The sequence below is a fragment of the Oncorhynchus keta genome, chromosome 8 (genome assembly GCF_023373465.1).
Source record: "Oncorhynchus keta strain PuntledgeMale-10-30-2019 chromosome 8, Oket_V2, whole genome shotgun sequence".
Classification (NCBI taxonomy): Eukaryota; Metazoa; Chordata; class Actinopteri; order Salmoniformes; family Salmonidae; genus Oncorhynchus; species Oncorhynchus keta.
The window spans coordinates 26,936,160-26,958,136 of NC_068428.1; the positions used below are offsets into that span (position 1 = coordinate 26,936,160).

General features: G+C 48.0%; 1 protein-coding gene across 1 annotated transcript in view; it reads right to left on the bottom strand.

Annotated features, from left to right (window-relative positions):
• fndc1 (fibronectin type III domain containing 1) overlaps positions 1 to 21,977 on the bottom strand; it is a 58,406-nt gene that overhangs the window by 13,473 nt on the left and 22,956 nt on the right. Inside the window, exons 15-16 of the mRNA XM_052523321.1 lie at positions 19,084 to 19,230; positions 7,886 to 8,122 (exon numbers count right to left, since the gene is read on the bottom strand). Of these exons, the coding sequence (XP_052379281.1) occupies positions 7,886 to 8,122; positions 19,084 to 19,230 (384 nt within the window). The remainder of the gene's footprint in view (positions 1 to 7,885; positions 8,123 to 19,083; positions 19,231 to 21,977) is intronic.

The following is a 21,977-nucleotide window of genomic DNA, read 5'->3' on the forward strand; positions in this document are numbered from 1 at the left end:
CGCAGGAGACTCTGCTAGCTAGCCAACAGCTAACAGCTAACAGCTAGCCAACGTCTACTGAATCGAATTCAACAACCCGGTCGCAGTCACAGGTAGTATCACATTTTCATTTCATTTCATTACAGTACAACGGTTTGATTTGTTTGATCGTAGCTAGCTACATAGCTAGCTACATAGCCGTCTTTGTTTCAAAGATAATTGAGTAGTCTAGAGCGATTTTCTAGGTTAGCTAGCCAGCTATTGTCGTTCTTTTAACGCAACGTAACGTAAACAACACTGCTAGCTAGCCAGCTAGCCCCCGAATAGTAGCACTGTAGAAACTATTACACTCAACGGAACGACTTGATTAGTGTAGTGTCAACAACGCAGCTACTGCCAGCTAGCCTACTTCAGCAGTACTGTATCATTTTAATCATTTTAGTCAATAAGATTCTTGCTACGTAAGCTTAACTTTCTGAACATTCGAGACGTGTAGTCCACTTGTCATTCCAATCTCCTTGCATTAGCGTAGCCTCTTCTGTAGCCTGTCAACTATGTGTCTGTCTATCCCTGTTCTCTCCTCTCTGCACAGACCATACAAACGCTCCACACCGCGTGGCCGCGGCCACCCTAATCTGGTGGTCCCAGCGCGTACGACCCACGTGGAGTTCCAGGTCTCCGGTAGCCTCTGGAACTGCCGATCTGCGGCCAACAAGGCAGAGTTCATCTCAGCCTATGCCTCCCTCCAGTCCCTCGACTTCTTGGCACTGACGGAAACATGGATCACCACAGATAACACTGCTACTCCTACTGCTCTCTCCTCGTCCGCCCACGTATTCTCGCACACCCCGAGAGCTTCTGGTCAGCGAGGTGGTGGCACTGGGATCCTCATCTCTCCCAAGTGGTCTTTCTCTCTTTCTCCCCTTACCCATCTGTCTATCGCCTCCTTTGAATTCCATGCTGTCACAGTTACCAGCCCTTTCAAGCTTAACATCCTTATCATTTATCGCCCTCCAGGTTCCCTTGGAGAGTTCATCAATGAGCTTGATGCCTTGATAAGCTCCTTTCCTGAGGACGGCTCACCTCTCACAGTTCTGGGCGACTTTAACCTCCCCACGTCTACCTTTGACTCATTCCTCTCTGCCTCCTTCTTTCCACTCCTCTCTTCTTTTTACCTCACCCTCTCACCTTCCCCCCCTACTCACAAGGCAGGCAATACGCTTGACCTCATCTTTACTAGATGCTGTTCTTCCACTAACCTCATTGCAACTCCCCTCCAAGTCTCCGACCACTACCTTGTATCCTTTTCCCTCTCGCTCTCATCCAACACTTCCCACACTGCCCCTACTCGGATGGTATCGCGCCGTCCCAACCTTCGCTCTCTCTCCCCCGCTACTCTCTCCTCTTCCATCCTATCATCTCTTCCCTCTGCTCAAACCTTCTCCAACCTATCTCCTGATTCTGCCTCCTCAACCCTCCTCTCCTCCCTTTCTGCATCCTTTGACTCTCTATGTCCCCTATCCTCCAGGCCGGCTCGGTCCTCCCCTCCCGCTCCGTGGCTCGACGACTCATTGCGAGCTCACAGAACAGGGCTCCAGGCAGCCGAGCGGAAATGGAGGAAAACTCGCCTCCCTGCGGACCTGGCATCCTTTCACTCCCTCCTCTCTACATTTTCCTCCTCTGTCTCTGCTGCTAAAGCCACTTTCTACCATTCTAAATTCCAAGCATCTGCCTCTAACCCTAGGAAGCTCTTTGCCACCTTCTCCCTCCTGAATCCTCCTCCCCCCCCCCCCTCCTCCCTCTCTGCAGATGACTTCGTCAACCATTTTGAAAAGAAGGTCGACGACATCCGATCCTCGTTTGCTAAGTCAAACGACACTGCTGGTTCTGCTCACACTGCCCTACCCTATGCTCTGACCTCTTTCTCCCCTCTCTCTCCAGATGAAATCTCGCGTCTTGTGACGGCCGGCCGCCCAACAACCTGCCCGCTTGACCCTATCCCCTCCTCTCTTCTCCAGACCATTTCCGGAGACCTTCTCCCTTACCTCACCTCGCTCATCAACTCATCCCTGACCGCTGGCTACGTCCCTTCCGTCTTCAAGAGAGCGAGAGTTGCACCCCTTCTGAAAAAACCTACACTCGATCCCTCCGATGTCAACAACTACAGACCAGTATCCCTTCTCTCTTTTCTCTCCAAAACTCTTGAGCGTGCCGTCCTTGGCCAGCTCTACCGCTATCTCTCTCAGAATGACCTTCTTGATCCAAATCAGTCAGGTTTCAAGACTAGTCATTCAACTGAGACTGCTCTTCTCTGTATCACGGAGGCGCTCCGCACTGCTAAAGCTAACTCTCTCTCCTCTGCTCTCATCCTTCTAGACCTATCGGCTGCCTTCGATACTGTGAACCATCAGATCCTCCTCTCCACCCTCTCCGAGTTGGGCATCTCCGGCGCGGCCCACGCTTGGATTGCGTCCTACCTGACAGGTCGCTCCTACCAGGTGGCGTGGCGAGAATCTGTCTCCTCACCACGCGCTCTCACCACTGGTGTCCCCCAGGGCTCTGTTCTAGGCCCTCTCTTATTCTCGCTATACACCAAGTCTCTTGGCTCTGTCATAACCTCACATGGTCTCTCCTATCATTGCTATGCAGACGACACACAATTAAACTTCTCCTTTCCCCAAATTCTGATGACCAGGTGGCGAATCGCATATCTCTGCATGTCTGGCAGAAACATATCAGTGTGGATGACGGATCACCACCTCAAGCTGAACCTCAGCAAGACGGAGCTCCTCTTCCTCCCGGGTAAGGACTGCCAAGATGTTCAAATGTTCCATGATCAGAACAGTCTGCCATCACGGTTGACAACTCCATTGTGTCCTCCTCCCAGAGCGCTAAGAACCTTGGCGTGATCCTGGACAACACCCTGTCGTTCTCAACTAACATCAGAAGGAGAGATATCAACTTAGACATCAAGGCGGTGTCCCGTTCCTGTAGGTTCATGCTCTACAACATCCGCAGAGTACTGGACCCTGCCTCACACAGGAAGCGGCGCAGGTCCTAATCCAGGCACTTGTCATCTCCCACCAACTCTTGATTACTGCAACTCGCTGTTGGCTGGGCTCCCTGCTTGTGCCATTAAACCCTACAACTCATCCAGAACGCCGCAGCCCGTCTGGTGTTCAACCTTCCCAAGTTCTCTCACGTTCACCCCGCTCCTCCGCTCTCTCCACTGGCTTCCAGTTGAAGCTCGACATCCGCTACAAGACCATGGTGCTTGCCTACGGAGCTGTGAGGGGAACGGCACCTCAGTACCTCCAGGCTCTGATCAGGCCCTACACCCAAACAAGGGCACTGCGTTCATCCACCTCTGGCCTGCTCGCCTCCCTACCACTGAGGAAGTACAGTTCCCGCTCAGCCCAGTCAAAACTGTTCGCTGCTCTGGCCCCCAATGGTGGAACAAACTCCCTCACGACGCCAGGACAGCGGAGTCAATCACCACCTTCCGGAGACACCTGAAACCCCACCTCTTCAAGGAATACCTAGGATAGGGTAAGTAATCCTTCTCACCCCCCTAAAAAGATTTAGATGCACTATTGTAAAGTGGCTGTTCCACTGGATGTCATAAGGTGTATGCACCAATTTGTAAGTCGCTCTGGATAAGAGCGTCTGCTAAATGACTTAAATGTAATGTAAATGTAATAGCCTCCGTAAGTCACATTGTGGATCTGCCAACCACTACCCATACCGAGCCTCTCTGTTTCTCACCTCTTCTTTTTGCTCTCTCACACACACAGGAGGGTAATCTGACATAAAGCCCCAGGCCAGTGTGTGAGTCGAGAGTTCATGGAATGTTCAGATCATGCCACTCAGCCAGTGGAAACTCTACGAGTGCCAGGCCCACCGCTTCCCGCCACATCAAGCCACGATGTGTTCCTATTGAATGTTTTAGGACCTAATATTTCTGCTGAAGCTAGGACAACACAGCTGGCTCAAGATTATGTTGTTCCCTCCTTCTCTCCCACTATTGCAGCCTGTCACTCACTTCTTCTCCTCCTCTCCTCCTTTAATTTTCTCTCACCCCAGCTATCTCTCTCCCTCTCTTTCTTTCCTCTGATAATTTTACTGATAACTGAGAGAAGACAGGAACTGTAGTATATGATAACAAATAGCCCAGTGATTATACTAAACAATGTGAATGAGAGACAGATGAAGAAGAGAACACAAGTAAGGAACACAATTTGCAACACATCTGGAAAACCACATGAGAGAAAAAGAGCGAGATCGGAAAGGAAGTAATAGGGGTGTGGAGAGAGGGGGGGGGGTGTGGTCAAGTACAGCCTCCTTTACAGTAATCAAAACTCTGTGATGTCTAAAACATCGGGGTCGGGCGAGTCCCTAAAATCTAACTAGCAGCTCACTAGTACATCAACAACCAGTTAGATTATTTCTGCTGACCAGCTATGATCCTTTGAGAAGCACAACAAATGGGTCAGGAAAGAAAAGTTGAAGTCAGACTAAGTGCACACTAACTGCCTGAAGCACTGACAGAATACTCTTGACACTTACATTGTATTTACAGGACTAGCAAGCTGCTAGTCACCCTGCGTGACATTGTGGTCCACTCCCCTGACAGCATACCGTCCTTTAGTGGGATGGCCCAGTCCAGTCCACTCCCCTGACACCATGTCGTCCTTCAGGGGGATGGCCCAGTCCAGTCCACTCACCTGACACCATGTCGTCCTTTAGTGGGATGGCCCAGTCCAGTCCACTCCCCTGACACCATGTCGTCCTTCAGTGGGATGGCCCAGTCCAGTCCACTCCCCTGACACCATGTCGTCCTTTAGTGGGATGGCCCAGTCCAGTCCACTCCCCTGACACCATGTCGTCCTTTAGTGGGATGGCCCAGTCCAGTCCACTCACCTGACACCATGTCGTCCTTCAGTGGGATGGCCCAGTCCAGTCCACTCCCTGACACCATGTCCATGTCGTCGTGGGATGGCCCAGTCCAGTCCACTCCCTGACACCATGTCGTCCTTTAGTGGGATGGCCCAGTCCAGTCCACTCACCTGACACCATGTCGTCCTTAAGGGGGATGGCCCAGTCCAGTCCACTCACCTGACACCATGTCGTCCTTCAGGGGGATGGCCCAGTCCAGTCCACTCACCTGACACCATGTCATCCTTTAGTGGGATGGCCCAGTCCAGTCCACTCACCTGACACCATGTCGTCCTTTAGTGGGATGGCCCAGTCCAGTCCACTCCCCTGACACCATGTCGTCCTTTAGTGGGATGGCCCAGTCCAGTCTACTCACCTGACACCATGTCGTCCTTCAGGGGGATGGCCCAGTCCAGTCCACTCACCTGACACCATGTCGTCCTTCAGGGGGATGGCCCAGTCCAGTCCACTCACCTGACACCATGTCGTCCTTTAGTGGGATGGCCCAGTCCAGTCCACTCACCTGACACCATGTCGTCCTTTAGTGGGATGGCCCAGTCCAGTCCACTCCCCTGACACCATGTCGTCCTTTAGGGGGATGGCCCAGTCCAGTCCACTCCCCTGACACCATGTCGTCCTTTAGTGGGATGGCCCAGTCCAGTCCACTCACCTGACACCATGTCGTCCTTTAGTGGGATGGCCCAGTCCAGTCCACTCCCCTGACACCATGTCGTCCTTCAGGGGGATGGGCCAGTCCAGTCCACTCCCCTGACACCATGTCGTCCTTTAGTGGGATGGCCCAGTCCAGTCCACTCACCTGACACCATGTCGTCCTTTAGTGGGATGGCCCAGTCCAGTCCACTCACCTGACACCATGTCGTCCTTTAGTGGGATGGCCCAGTCCAGTCCACTCACCTGACACCATGTCGTCCTTTAGTGGGATGGCCCAGTCCAGTCCACTCACCTGACACCATGTCGTCCTTCAGTGGGATGGCCCAGTCCAGTCCACTCACCTGACACCATGTCGTCCTTTAGTGGGATGGCCCAGTCCAGTCCACTCACCTGACACCATGTCGTCCTTTAGTGGGATGGCCCAGTCCAGTCCACTCACCTGACACCATGTCGTCCTTTAGTGGGATGGCCCAGTCCAGTCCACTCACCTGACACCATGTCGTCCTTTAGTGGGATGGCCCAGTCCAGTCCACTCACCTGACACCATGTCGTCCTTTAGTGGGATGGCCCAGTCCAGTCCACTCCCCTGACACCATGTCGTCCTTTAGTGGGATGGCCCAGTCCAGTCCACTCACCTGACACCATGTCGTCCTTTAGTAGGATGGCCCAATCCAGTCCACTCACCTGACACCATGTCGTCCTTTAGTGGGATGGCCCAGTCCAGTCCACTCACCTGACACCATGTCGTCCTTTAGTGGGATGGCCCAGTCCAGTCCACTCACCTGACACCATGTCGTCCTTCAGGGGGATGGCCCAGTCCAGTCCACTCACCTGACACCATGTCGTCCTTAAGGGGGATGGCCCAGTCCAGTCCACTCACCTGACACCATGTCGTCCTTCAGGGGGATGGCCCAGTCCAGTCCACTCACCTGACACCATGTCGTCCTTCAGGGGATGGCCCAGTCCAGTCCACTCACCTGACACCATGTCGTCCTTCAGGGGATGGCCCAGTCCAGTCCATCTCACCTGACACCATGTCATCCTTCAGGGGATGGCCCAGTCCAGTCCACTCACCTGACACCATGTCGTCCTTCAGGGGGATGGCCCAGTCCAGTCCACTCACCTGACACCATGTCGTCCTTCAGGGGGATGGCCCAGTCCAGTCCACTCACCTGACACCATGTCGTCCTTTAGTGGGATGGCCCAGTCCAGTCCACTCACCTGACACCATGTCGTCCTTCAGGGGGATGGCCCAGTCCAGTCCACTCACCTGACACCATGTCGTCCTTCAGGGGGATGGCCCAGTCCAGTCCACTCACCTGACACCATGTCGTCCTTAAGGGGGATGGCCCAGTCCAGTCCACTCCCCTGACACCATGTCGTCCTTTAGTGGGATGGCCCAGTCCAGTCCACTCCCCTGACACCATACCGTCCTTTAGTGGGATGGCCCAGTCCAGTCCACTCACCTGACACCATGTCGTCCTTTAGTGGGATGGCCCAGTCCAGTCCACTCACCTGACACCATGTCGTCCTTCAGGGGGATGGCCCAGTCCAGTCCACTCACCTGACACCATGTCGTCCTTAAGGGGGATGGCCCAGTCCAGTCCACTCCCCTGACACCATGTCGTCCTTTAGTGGGATGGCCCAGTCCAGTCCACTCACCTGACACCATGTCGTCCTTAAGGGGGATGGCCCAGTCCAGTCCACTCACCTGACACCATGTCGTCCTTCAGGGGGATGGCCCAGTCCAGTCCACTCCCCTGACACCATGTCGTCCTTTAGTGGGATGGCCCAGTCCAGTCCACTCACCTGACACCATGTCGTCCTTCAGGGGGATGGCCCAGTCCAGTCCACTCCCCTGACACCATGTCGTCCTTTAGTGGGATGGCCCAGTCCAGTCCACTCATCTGACACCATGTCGTCCTTTAGTGGGATGGCCCAGTCCAGTCCACTCACCTGACACCATGTCGTCCTTAAGGGAGATGGCCCAGTCCAGTCCACTCACCTGACACCATGTCATCCTTTAGTGGGATGGCCCAGTCCAGTCCACTCACCTGACACCATGTCATCCTTTAGTGGGATGGCCCAGTCCAGTCCACTCACCTGACACCATGTCGTCCTTTAGTGGGATGGCCCAGTCCAGTCCACTCACCTGACACCATGTCGTCCTTAAGGGGGATGGCCCAGTCCAGTCCACTCACCTGACACCATGTCGTCCTTAAGGGGGATGGCCCAGTCCAGTCCACTCCCCTGACACCATGTCGTCCTTTAGTGGGATGGCCCAGTCCAGTCCACTCACCTGACACCATGTCGTCCTTCAGGGGGATGGCCCAGTCCAGGATGACAAACGAGTGACAGCCTTCCATGGCGACCACGGTGATGTTGTGGGGCTTGTTCTTGGGCGGCTGTTTCTGATTGGAGGCCAGGCTGTCTTTCTTGAACAGGTTCTCCAAGACGTCCACCTGGAGGTATTCCAGAGCCTCCGTCAGCGAGCACGGAGCACCCGGATCCTTCTGGATGAAGTTCACGTACGGAGCTGTAGGGAGGGATGGCAATGGAGGGGGGGTTGGCAGGGAGGGATGGGAGTGGAGGGATGGGAGTGGAGGGGGATGGCAGGGAGGGATGGGAGTGGAGTGTGGATGGCAGGGAGGGATGGGAGTGGAGGGGGATGGCAGGGAGGGATGGGAGTGGAGGGATGGGAGTGGAGGGGGATGGCAGGGAGGGATGGGAGTGGGAGTGTGGATGGCAGGGAGGGATGGGAGTGGAGGGGGATGGCAGGGAGGGATGGGAGTGGAGGGGATGGCAGGGAGGGATGGGAGTGGAGGGATGGGAGTGGAGGGATGGGGGGATGGGGATGGCAGGGAGGGATGGGAGTGGAGGGGGATGGCAGGGAGGGATGGGAGTGGAGGGTGGATGGCAGGGAGGGATGGGAGTGGAGGGATGGGAGTGGAGGGGATGGCAGGGAGGGATGGGAGTGGAGGGTGGATGGGAGTGGAGGGATGGGAGTGGAGGGATGGGAGTGGAGGGGGATGGCAGTGAGGGATGGGAGTGGAGGGGGATGGCAGGGAGGGATGGGAGTGGAGGGGAATGGCAGGGAGGGATGGGAGTGGAGGGTGGATGGCAGGGAGGGATGGGAGTGGAGGGGGATGGCAGGGAGGGATGGGAGTGGAGGGGGTGGCAGTGAGGGATGGGAGTGGAGGGGGATGGCAGGGAGGGGGGATGGGATGGGAAAGCAGGAAGATGGTTGATCAGTTATGTTACATTGTTGCTGGTTTTACGCTCCAATCAAGAAACCCTTTGGGAGAGCACCGGTTTTCGTTGGACTACATCTTTACCGAACACTAAAACAATTTTGTTGATACAAGAAGGCAATGTTGTAACATCTGCTGGTGGACAATAAAGTCTCATATGACAATATTTGGCAACAATCTATTGTGTTTAGAAGCCAGTCCATGAGAGTCTCTCTGTTAGTCAGGAGTTCAGGAGAAGTAAGACTGGGTGTTTTTGAGTAGTATAACGGGTCGTGTGAGACCTCCAGTCCCTTCTTTCCTCCTCTTTGGGTGATTCTCTGTCTGTGTCTGTCTGTATTTCCCTCGTTCTCTGTGTCAGTGGGAGCTAGTGCCAGATGGATCCATACACAGCTGTGAACACTTGCAGAACTCCCAGAATTCCCAGCCTGATTGGGCTGCCGATGGGAATGGACATTTGGCTGGACTCCTCACCACATGACTTGGCACAGACACAGCCAGAGGCACAAGCCAATAGGGCCACACGTGTCACTGTCCTCACCGGCTTCTCGTCTCCTTTTTTCAGACACTTTTTAGAAGTCAATAGAGTTGTACTCATTTCAACTTCATCTAATACTGTCCTTACAGACACACATCTGGACATATATGGCTCTGGTCTATACAGTCTTCACATACACTGATGTGTCTGTCCTTGTATGTTCTCTTCTATATGTATACAAGTGTCTGTTTCCACATGGTATTTTATTTTTTTATCTGAACATGTCTATCCTCCTTGCTCCTGCCGGATTCTAGTTCCTGTTTTCTAGCTTTCCCAGGTTTGACCATTCTGCCTGCCCTGACCCTGAGCCTGCCTGCCGTTCTGTACCTTGTCACACCACACTTTTTTTTTCTCAAGATGGCGTAGCAGACAGGGATCTTTTGTCATTGTCTTGTCGTATTCAGTGTATATATATTTATATGTATCTTATTATATATTTTTTCTCCATATCACCGGATTCCTACTGCAAGCTCTGAACCTCTTTACTTGGATCATCACAGCTCGCTAGCTGCTATCCGATGGCTTCTCCTGGCTAATGTCTCTGTCCCGAAGCAAGCATGGAGAATAAGAGCACCTCCTCCCAGCTGCCCACTGCACTGAGGCTAAGAAACACTGTCACCACCGATAAATTCACAAAAATTGAGAATTTCAATAAGCTTGGCCACCCTTACCCTGGTCAACAGCCCTGCACCTCCCACAGCAACTTGCACAAGCCTCCCCCACTTGTCCTTCACCCAAATTCAGATAGTTGATGTTCTGAAAGAGCTGCAAAATCTGGACCCCTACAAATCAGCAGGGCTAGACAATCTGGACCCTCTCTTTCTAAAAATTATCAGCCGAAACTGTTGCAACCCCTATTACTAGCCTGTTCAACCTATCTTTCGTATGGTCTGAGATCCCCAAAGATTGGAAAGCTGCCGCAGTCATCACCCTCTTCAAATTGGGGTGGCAGCGTAGCCTAGTGTTTAGAGCGTTGGACTAGTAACCGGAAGGTTGTGAGTTCAAACCCCCGAGCTGACAAGGTACAAATCTGTCGTTAACCAGGCAGTTAACCCACTGTTCCCAGGCCGTCATTGAAAATAAGAATATGTTCTTAACTGACTTGCCTGGTTAAATAAAGGTTTAAAAAAAATGTAAAAAAATACAAAAAAAAAATGGGGAGACACTCTAGACCCAAACTGCTATAGACCTATATCTATCCTAGCCTGCCTTTCTAAGGTCTTCAAAAGCCAAGTTAGCAAACAGGTCACTGACCATTTCAAATCCCGTTGGTCATGGGTGCACCTCAGCCATGCTCAAGGTCCTAAATGATATCATAACCGCCATCGATAAGAGACAATACAGTGCAGCTGTATTCATTGACCTGGCCAAGGCTTTCGACTCTGTCAATTACCACATTCTTATCAGCAGACTCAACAGCCTTGGTTTCTCAAATGACTGCCTCGCCTGGTTCACAAACTAATTCTCAGATAGAGTTCAGTGTGTCAAATTGGAGGGCCTGTTGTCCTTACCTCTGGCAGTCTCTATGGGGGTGCCACAGGGTTCAATTCTCGGGCCGACGCTTCTCTGTATACATCAATGATGTTGCTCTTGCTACTGGTGATTCTCTGATCATCTCTACGCAAACAACACCATTCTGTTCTTCTTCTGGCCCTTCTTTGGACACTAAAGCAAAGAAGGGCCAACAAAGCCTCCTTCACTCATGCTTCCAAACATACCCTCGTAAAACTGACTATCCTGCCGATCCTTGACTTCGGCAATGTCATTTACAAAATAGCCTCCAACACTCTACTTAACAAATTGGATGCAGTCTATCACAGTGCCATCCGTTTTGTCACCAAAGCCCCATATATTACCCACCACTGCGACCTGTATGCTCTGGTTGGCTGGCCCTCGCTTCATATTCGTCGCCAAACCCACTGGCTCCAGGTCATCTATAAGTCTTTGCTAGGTAAAGCTCCGCCTTATCTCAGCTCACTGGTCACCATAGCAGCACCCACCTGTAGCACACGCTCCAGAAGGTATATTTCACTGGTCGCCCCCAAAACCAATTCCTACTTTGGCCGCCTTTCCTTCCAGTTATCTGCTGCCAATGACTGGAACAAATTGCAAAAATCACTGAAGCTGGAGACTCATATCTCCCTCACTAAATTTAAGCTCCAGCTGTCAGAGCAGCTCACAGATCACTGCACCTGTACATAACCCATTTGTAAATAGCCCATCCAACTACCTCATCCCCACACGGTTATTTATTTTGTTGCTCCTTTGCACCCCAGTTTCTCTACTTGCACATTCATCTTCTGCATATCAATCACTCCAGTGTTTAACTGCTAAATTGTAATTATTTCACCGCCATGACCTATTTATTGCCTTACCTCTCTTATCTTACCTTATTTGCACACACTGTATATATACTTTTTTTCTCTATTGTGTTATTGACTGTATGTTTGTTTATTCCATGTGTAACTCAGTGTTGCTGTCTGTGTCTCACTGTTTGGCTTTATTTTGGCCAGGTTTCAGTTGTAAATGGGAATTTGTTCTCAACTAGCCTACCTGGTGAATTATTTTTAAAAACATTGGATTATTGGCCGTTCTGGACCTTTTGGACTCTGATCTTGATTACTAACCTCTGCCTGCCCTTGATCTGTCGTTTTGACTGCCCCCATTCTAGTAATAAACTTTTGTTACTTCGACACTGTCTGCATCTGAGTCTTCCCTAAAACGTGATGTAGTGCTTATAATTGTATTCCCTTTTGTAACACTCCATAGACATACATAACAAGCTCTGTATGAGTCTTCAGATCACACACTGCCCGACCACGTGTCTGTCTATGCAGAGGAACCCAAGGCCCTTTGGCTGGCGCCAGTACAGTTGACATGATGGGTCAATTGTACAGTTTCCTATCCTGCATTTTTCTGCTGTCTTTGGGAGGCTTGACCAACCCTTTGATAAACAGATCTACATGAGCAGCAGCTATCACATCAGAGACAGACAGACAGACAGACAGACAGACAGACAGACAGACAGACAGACAGACAGACAGACAGACAGACAGACAGGCAGGCAGGCAGGCAGGCAGGCAGGCAGGCAGGCAGGCAGGCAGGCAGGCAGGCAGGCAGGCAGACAGACAGACAGACAGACAGACAGACAGACAGACAGACAGACAGACAGACAGAGAACCCTATATAGAAGAATGGTGGACGTGTCAGGAAGCTGGCTGTGGTGTTGGATCTGAAATATTAAACTAATAAATATGAGAGAGGATGTCTCTGTGTCAGGCCAACAGGGACCTCTCTTCTCACTGCTGATATCAGCGGGTTTCATATTATTTCATTATTTCACTGCTATTTTTATTCTATTTCATTCTGGATTTCTTTCATGGATGTAATGAGCTTCAGATGTGTTTGCTGTGCGGCCGCCGGCCTTGGCTCACAGGTTCGTCACAGAAACTGTTTAACTGGATTAGAAGACCTGGATCAGGGGCAAATGATGGTGGAGCATCAAGCTTGTAATAACATTGTAATAATATGGTCAATTAGCAGACTTTTCCCCAAAGCTGTCAACACATAGGCCTACAGCATATTCAGTGTACATGGTTATGGTGTTGCAAGCATCATGCACCAACCAAACAATTGGAAGCAATTCATTTCCAATTGGTGGTACTGTCTAACTCGTAACCCTGCTTCCAAGGCATTCCAATGACTCAGACACATTCCAAACTGAGGTCCTCATAGTGAACAATACCAGCTAACACTGCTGTTACTGGGACCTGTTGGTTAGGGTACTGTCCAACCATGCCACATCTACACAGTCACATGGGAGATGAGTGAGTGGCGCTCTCTGGTGACTCAGCAGGAATGTACGCATCATCATTATGAGCCCAAAGATCACAAAGAGGCTCCTTTATTAGAGACAAGAGGAGGGAGAGGGTGATGGGGGGGATTAGAGGTGTTGTTTATATTCATGTTTTGTGGGATGTTTTCAGCGTGTTTTTCCAGCCAGAGGAGTGGATGGAGGAGACAGGGGGAGATCAAAGTAAGTACATTAGACAGCGGGATGCTTCAGAACACTCACTGGCCTCAGCTGACAACACAGCTTTCTGTGTCCTCAGTACACTCTTAGAAGAAATAGGTGCTATCTAGAACCTAAAATGGTTCTTCGGATGGCTCCATAGGATAACCCTTGAAGAACCCTTTTTGGTTTCAGGTAGAACCATTTTGGGATCCATGTAGGACCCTTTCCACAGAGGGACAGCCGAAGAAACCTTTTGGAACCCTTTCTTCTAAGAATGTAGGAATGGGTATTTGACATTTGTTGACTGTTCAAGTACTTGCATGTTTATTTTTTTGAGTAATAGGAAAATATACTGAACAAAAATATAAACACAACGTGCAATAATTTCAACGATTTTACTGAGTTACAGTTCATATAAGGAAATCAGTTAATTTTAATTAATTAATTAGCGATGGGTGTCCTTGGGATGGCATAGGCCCACCCATTTGAGAGCCAGGCCAGCCAATCAGACTGAGTTTTCCCCCGCAAAAGAGCTTTATTACAGACAGAAATACTCAGTTTCATCAGGTGAAGAAACCGGATGTGGCGATCCATGGTCTGCAATGTGAGGCCAGTTGAACATACTACTAAATTCTCCAACTTTGGAGGTGGCTTATGGTAGAGATATAAACACTCAATTATCTGGCAACAGCTCTGGTGGACATCCCTGCAGTCAGCATACCAGTGTCATGCTCCCTCAAAACTTGAGACATCTGTGGTATTGTTTTGTGTGACAAAACTGCACATCTTAGAGTGGCCTTTTATTGTCCACAGCAGAAGGTGCACCCGTGTAATGATCATGCTGTTTAATCAGCTTCTTTAAACGCCACACCTGTCTGGTGGATGGATTATCTTCACAAAGGAGAAATGCTCACTAACAGGGACGTAAACAAATTTGTGCACAAAATGTATTTGTGAGAAATAAGCTTTTTGTGAATATGGAACATTTCTGGGATCTTTCAGTTCATGAAACATGGGACCAATACTTTCTATGTTGTATTTATATTTTTGTTCAATGTATATATGTTTTTAGAACAGAAAGGCAAGGCCTGCAATGGAAAAAACATGTTCTAACATGTTCTAAGTTCTTACTGTGAGTTATTATCCCAATTTTCCACCAACGCACCTGCAAATTCCTGACATTTCTGGGGGGAATGGCCCTAGCTCTCACCCTCCAATCCAACAGGTCCCAGACATGCTCAATGGGATTGCGAATGGGCTTTTAGGTTGGGTTTCTGTACAGCACTTTGAGATATCAGCTGATGTAAGAACGGCTATATAAATACATTTGATTTGATACATTTATTAGAGTTAACTGCACCTCAGATTGCAGCTCATGTAAATGCTTCACAGAGTTCAAGTAACAGACACATCTCAACATCAACTGTTCAGACGAGACTGTGTGAATCAGGCCTTCATGGTCTATTGCTGCAAAGAAACCACTACTAAAGGACACCAATATGAAGAAGAGACTTGCTAGGGCCAAGAAATACGAGCTATGGACATTAGACCAGTGAAAATCTGTCCAAATTTGAGTTTTTTGGTTACAACAGCCATGTCTTTGTGAGACGCAGAATAGGTGAAAGGATGATCTCCACATGTGTGGTTCCCACCGTGAAGCATGGAGGAGGAGGTGTGATGGTGGGGGGGTGCTTTACTGGTGACACTGTCAGTGATTCATTTGGAATGTAAGGCACACTTAACCAGCATGGCTACCACAGCATTCTGCAGCGATACGCCATCCCATCTGGTTTGCTCTTAGTGCGACTATCATTTGTTTTTCAACAAGACAATGACACAATAACCCAACACAGACAAATAGAAAGGGAGGCAGACAGGCGGAGTAGAGCGATTGAAGGAACCTGAATTTATCTGGATATTTTCTACTGTTTTTATTTGTCGGCTTTAGGCGTATGTATTTTACTTAGTTCGTGATTCAAGTTATAGGCCTGCTGTTGCATTGGCCTGATTGGCCTAATTTCTTAAACCACCAATGTATCACGGTGTATCAATGTGTCCATAGAGGCAAAGGCTGGTGTTCTTGCATTCGTTGAATATTTACTTTTAGATTTTTATCATTTTAATTCAGATTTTTATGATTAACCATGTGACAATAATTTTGACAAACGAAAACATTATATTTTTTTTGAATGACACTGTTCCTCAAAAATGCTCATATAAAAATAATCACAACTGGCATACGGACAGTTAGAAATGGTAGGATATATTGGCTGCTACTGTAGGATGAATGAGAGAATGTTAAAATTATATGTGAAGCATTTTCTCCATTGTGTTTGATGGTAAGCTCCGGTAAGCCTACATTATGATCAAATAGCCACAGTTGCCTACTTGGCCACTGTTAAAAATGTAAGCTAAAGCTGTTACAGCCTCAGGGTTCACAGTAAATGCGCTGGAAGTTGCACAGAATTTTCACAATGTTCATGTTTGCGCTCAGCAGACCTGAAATTTGCTCAGTGCCGAAGAAAATTAGAGGAACATTGGTTGAGACCCCACCTGATCTGCCCCCCAAAATTATTATGGGGCTGTGGGCGCATCCCTGACATAAGCTAAACAATTCTAAATGGCACTAGTAGTTCACAAAGTAGTCTAAGCGAAAAATAGACTAGACACAATTATTCCAAAACTGCAGCTCATAGCTGAAGCACATATTTACCTACTTCAATCAATCAGTCCATTTTGAATTTGTGCTAAAACTTTTGTCATTGGCAAGGAATGTAGCTTGTGTATCCCATTAGTTAGAGGCATTTTTATAGGCATTTATTTCTGTAGGCCGAACGGGAGCTTGTGTGTGAACTCAGCAAGCGTGTAGAGTGAGGAGTCAGAATGCATGCAGACATGGAGGGGAAAGGGAATTTAGGGAGAGGAACTGTGTATTGCTGGCCTTTGTTTCTTTTTTGTTATGCACCGAAAAGAAAATGTCCATTGTCTTCACATTTAAAAAAATCTTTGGTTAAAGACAGAGTTTTGACGTCCGTTCTCATGTGCATTCCTAGTCCTTGGTCACCATGTCACATGATCCAAGTTCTGTCAGGGAAGTCCACTCAGACCCATGTCATGTGGACCCTGGCCTGTCAAGACCCTGGCCTGTCAAGATCCTAGACTGTCAAGACCCTGGCCTGTCAAGATCCTAGACTGTCAAGATCCTAGACTGTCAAGACCCCGGCCTGTCAAGATCCTAGACTGTCAAGATCCTAGACTGTCAAGACCCTGGCCTGTCAAGATCCTAGACTGTCAACACCCTGGCCTGTCAAGATCCTAGACTGTCAAGATCCTAGACTGTCAAGACCCTGGCCTGTCAAGATCCTAGACTGTCAAGATCCTAGACTGTCAGGACCCTGGATTGTCAAGACCCTGGCCTGTCAAGACCCTGGATTGTCATGACCTGGCCTGCCAAGATCCTAGACTGTCAAGACCCTGGCCTGTCAAGACCCTGGCCTGCCAAGATCCTAGACTGTCAAGACCCTGGCCTGTCAAGACCCTGGCCTGTCAAGGTCCTAGACTGTCAAGACCCTGGCCTGCCAAGACCATGGCCTGTCAAGACCCTGGCCTGTCAAGACTCAATAGCATTGGGATTCAGAAGTACAAAGTGTGACCATTTGTTCTGGAAACAACTTTCTCAACTGACTCCATTGCTCCAAATCACTGATCTGTATTATGTACACCAGGGATGGGCAACTTTTATGAGGGTGGGGTCACAAAAAAACTGAAATCATCATGAGGGGCTGCAGTGGATCACGGGTCTACGTACACACATGTGCAGTCAGAGCGTTTTGAGGGCCTTAAGCAAAATTGCTGATGTACCCGGCAAACAATGCAAGCAGCTGTCCAGGACCTTGATTGGCCCTCCGTCTCTGTAGGCGACAATCTACGCACAATACCCCATAATGACGAAGCAAAAAAAACATTTTTTTTGTCATGGTTGCACATGTATAACAAAAATAAATATCACATTTACATAAGTATTCAGACCCTTTACTCAGTACTTTTTTGAAGCACCTTTGGCAGTGATTACAGCCTAGAGTCTTCTTGGGTATGAGACTAGCTTGGCACACCTGTATTTGGGGAGTTTCTCCCATTCTTCTCTGCAGATCCGCTCAAGTTCTGTCAGGTTGGATGGGAAACGTTGCTGCATAGCTATTTTCAGGTCTCTCCAGAGATATTCAATCGGGTTCAAGTCCGGGCTCTGGCTGGGCCACCCAAGGACATTCAGAGACTTGTCCTAAAGCCATTCCTGCGTCGCCTGTGTGCTTAGGGTCATTGTCCTGTTGGAAGGTGAACCTTCACCCCAGTCTGAAGTCCTGAGTGCTCTGCAGCAGGTTTTCATCAAGGATCTCTCTGTACTTTGCGCTGTTCATCTCTCCCTCGATCCGATCCTGACTAGTCACCCAGTCCCTGCTGCTGAAAAACATCCCCACAGCATGATGGTGCCACCACCATACTTCACCGTAGAGATGGTGCCAGGTTTCCTCCATACTTGACGCTAGGCATTCAGGCCAAAGAGTTCAATCTTGGTTTCATTTAGGTACCTTTTGGCAAACTTTTGGCAAACTCCAAGCAGGCTGTCATGTGCCTTTTACTGAGGAATGGCTTCCGTCTGGCCACTCTACCATAAAGGCCTGATTGGTGGAGTGCGGCAGTTATGGTTGTCCTTATCCACAGAGGAAGTCTGGAGCTCTGTCAGAGTGACCATCGGGTTTGTGGGCACCTCCCTGACAAAGGCCTTTCTCCCCTGATTGCTCAGTTTGGCCAGGCGGCCAGCTTTAGGAAGAATCTCGGTGGTTCCAAACTTATTCCATTTAAGAATCATAGAGGCCACTGTGTTCTTGGAGACCTTCAATGCTGCAGACATTTTTTGGTACCCTTCCCGAGATCTGTGCCTCGACACAATCCTGTCTCTGAGCTTTATGGACAATTCCTTCAATCTCATTGCTTGGTTTTTGCTCTGACAACTGTGGGACCTTTATATAGACCGGTGTTTGCCTTTCCAAATATTTTCAAATCAATTGAATTTACCACAGGTGGACTCCAATGAAATTGTAGATAGATCTCAAGGATGATCAATGGAAACAGGATGCACCTGAGCTCAATTTCGAGTCTCATAGCAAAGGGTCTGAATACTTATGTAAATAAGGTATTTCTGTTTTTCATGTTTAATACATTTGCAAACATTTCTAAAAAACGTTTCTTCAGGTTCTGTGTGATCATTGTGTTTAGGGTTCAATTCCTACGGGGTCCAGTACAAAAATGTATGCACTCGCTACTGTAAGTGGCTCCTTTTTGGGGTAACAGACATATACAACAAAATGTACAATGTGGACCCAGATGATATAACTTAAAAGTAATAATTAAAACGCTTGTTTCCAAAGTGGTCCTCGACGGTAAAAATAATAACACATATAATGACTAAAAGACAAAAATACAAACAACCATAAATACATTAATTTATATTGACATTCTAGAAAGTGACACTATTCACTGCACTTTTCCCTAACCTTAAAAATATATATATTTTTTCAAGAATTTCACATTTGAACCTTAAAAAACAATCTATTCATTGCACATCATACCTATCATTCAAATAAATACACATGACCAGCGGCTATTACGTGACTTTTCTCCATAGTACCGTAGCCTACCTGTGAAACGTTTCTTCCCAGTGAGGTCGAACTCATTGGAAGGGCTGTTGTTGAAGGGCCTGCTCTCTGGTTCAGGGGTGGGGGCATCTGGGATGGTGGTGGTAGGGGGCAGGGTGGGGGGCAGGGTGGTTTGCCACAACATCTCATCTAGAAAACAAGGCAAACAAACAGCAAGTTAAGGCATCGCAGACTAGATACATATACCATTGAATCCAATCTAAATGGTTGTTACATTTTGCTACATAGGACTAAACCTGTGTAATTGCCATGTAATAATCATGTAATAACGCTGCAATGGAGTGTGATCTCACTGAAAATGAGTGTGATCTCACTGGAAATGAGTGTGATCTCATTGGAAATGAGTGTGATCTCACTGGAAATGAGTGTGATCTCATTGGAAATGAGTGTGATCTCATTGAAAATGAGTGTGATCTCATTGGAAATGAATGTGATCTCATTGAAAATGAGTGTGATCTCACTGGAAATGAGTGTGATCTCATTGGAAATGAGTGTGATCTCACTGGAAATGAGTGTGATCTCATTGGAAATGAGTGTGATCTCATTGAAAATGAGTGTGATCACATTGGAAATGAATGTGATCTCATTGGAAATGAGTGTGATCTCACTGGAAATGAATGCGATCTCATTGGAAATGAGTGTGATCTCACTGGAAATGAGTGTGATCTCACTGGAAATGAGTGTGATCTCATTGAAAATGAGTGTGATCTCACTGGAAATGAGTGTGATCTCACTGGAAATTAATGTGATCTCACTGGAAATTAATGTGATCTCACTGGAAATGAGTGTGATCTCACTGGAAATGAATGCGATCTCATTGGAAATGAGTGTGATCTCACTGGAAATGAATGCGATCTCATTGGAAATGAGTGTGATCTCACTGGAAATGAGTGTGATCTCATTGGAAATGAGTGTGATCTCATTGAAAATGAGTGTGATCTCACTGGAAATTAATGTGATCTCATTGGAAATAAGTGTGATCTCACTGGAAATGAGTGTGATCTCATTGAAAATGAGTGTGATCTCACTGGAAATGAGTGTGATCTCATTGGAATGAGTGTGATCTCATTGAAAATGAGTGTGATCTCATTGGAAATTAATGTGATCTCATTGGAAATGAGTGTGATCTCACTGGAAATGAATGCGATCTCATTGGAAATGAGTGTGATCTCACTGGAAATGAGTGTGATCTCACTGGAAATTAATGTGATCTCATTGGAAATAAGTGTGATCTCACTGGAAATGGGTGTGATCTCATTGGAATGAGTGTGATCTCATTGGAAATGAGTGTGATCTCACTGGAAATTAGTGTGATCTCACTGGAAATTAGTGTGATCTCATTGGAAATGAGTGTGATCTCATTGGAAATTAGTGTGTGTCACAACTTCGCCAAAGTTGGTCCGTCTCCTTGTACGGGCGGCATTCGGTGGTCAAAGTAATCGACCTTCTAGCCATCACTGATCCACTTTTAATTTTCCATTGGTTTTGTCTTGTCTTCCATCACACCTGGTTCCAATTCCATCAATTACATGTTGTGTATTTAACCCTCTGTTCCCCCCATGTCCTTGTGGGTAATTTTTTCTTGTAGTGCTTGTGCAACGGTATGCTGGTATTTACCGGGTTTTGTTTGACCCATTTATTGTATTGTTCTGTTGACGGTGGTTTATGGATATTAAACGACACCGTTGTAAATCAGTTTTCACTCTCCTGCCGCCAGTACGCACCTCACTACAGTGTGATCTCATTGGAAATGACCCAGACGGTTTTCCTTTCAAAAGACAACTTCTTCCATTATTTTTTCCATTCCTGGGGTACCAGATATTGTACATGATGCTCGTTTCGCAGTAGATCACTGTATGTTCATGGTTCTTTGAAAAATAAAAGGAGAGCTGCACACTCTAGGAGCTCAGATGCAATAATTGAATAATCTAATATCCAACGTTTCGACAGACAAGCTGTCTTCATCAGTGTATAAGCCTAACAGATGTGTAAGGATTAAGTCAGTGAGGTCAGTGAAATCAATGAGTTACTTCCAGCAGCACCAGTAGGTCTGGCCTGTGGAGTGCCAATGGACCTCTGCATGACATCATCATGTGCCTTAAACACAGCCTTGAGCCAATGCAATTTGTCCCACACGACTATTCTATAGCAAGCTAATAGGACTAGGTGCATACGAGCAATTGTTTTCTTATTGTGCTTAAACTATAACATCATAATGCTCACCAAACATAACATCATCACAGGTGCCCCATTCACTAAAACCAGTGACTAAAACCAGTGATGCATTACCATAACATACCATAACATGACATAACATGACATGATATAACAGTCATCACACGCAGCAATATCAGAGAAGAACGGTGCAGAAGAGCATGCCAGGGCATTCATTCTCTCTGGGTTAGAAATGCAGTTCACAGGCACTGTATAGTTGAGTTGAGTTGGCCAGATGAAACATCAGAGACACAGCCGACGATGGAAGGAGCCCCAAACCAAACAAACACACAACTGACCGCAGCAAAAAAGCAAAGACCACAGGCAAGGAAACATGAGAGAAGAAAGTAAACAAACAGATGAACTGATAGATAAACATTGAAACAAGGCAGACCCAGCCCAGTGGCCTACTCAATAGCTAAAGGATAAGGCACCATGGCAACCGTACCCATGGAGTCCATTTCCATTCCTGAGGATTCCTCTGTAGGAAAAGCGTGACAGGCTATAGCATGACCACAAAACACACTATACACACACACACACGCACACACACACACACACACACACACACACACACACACACACACACACACACACACACACACACACACACACACACACACACACACACACACACACACACACACACACACACACACACA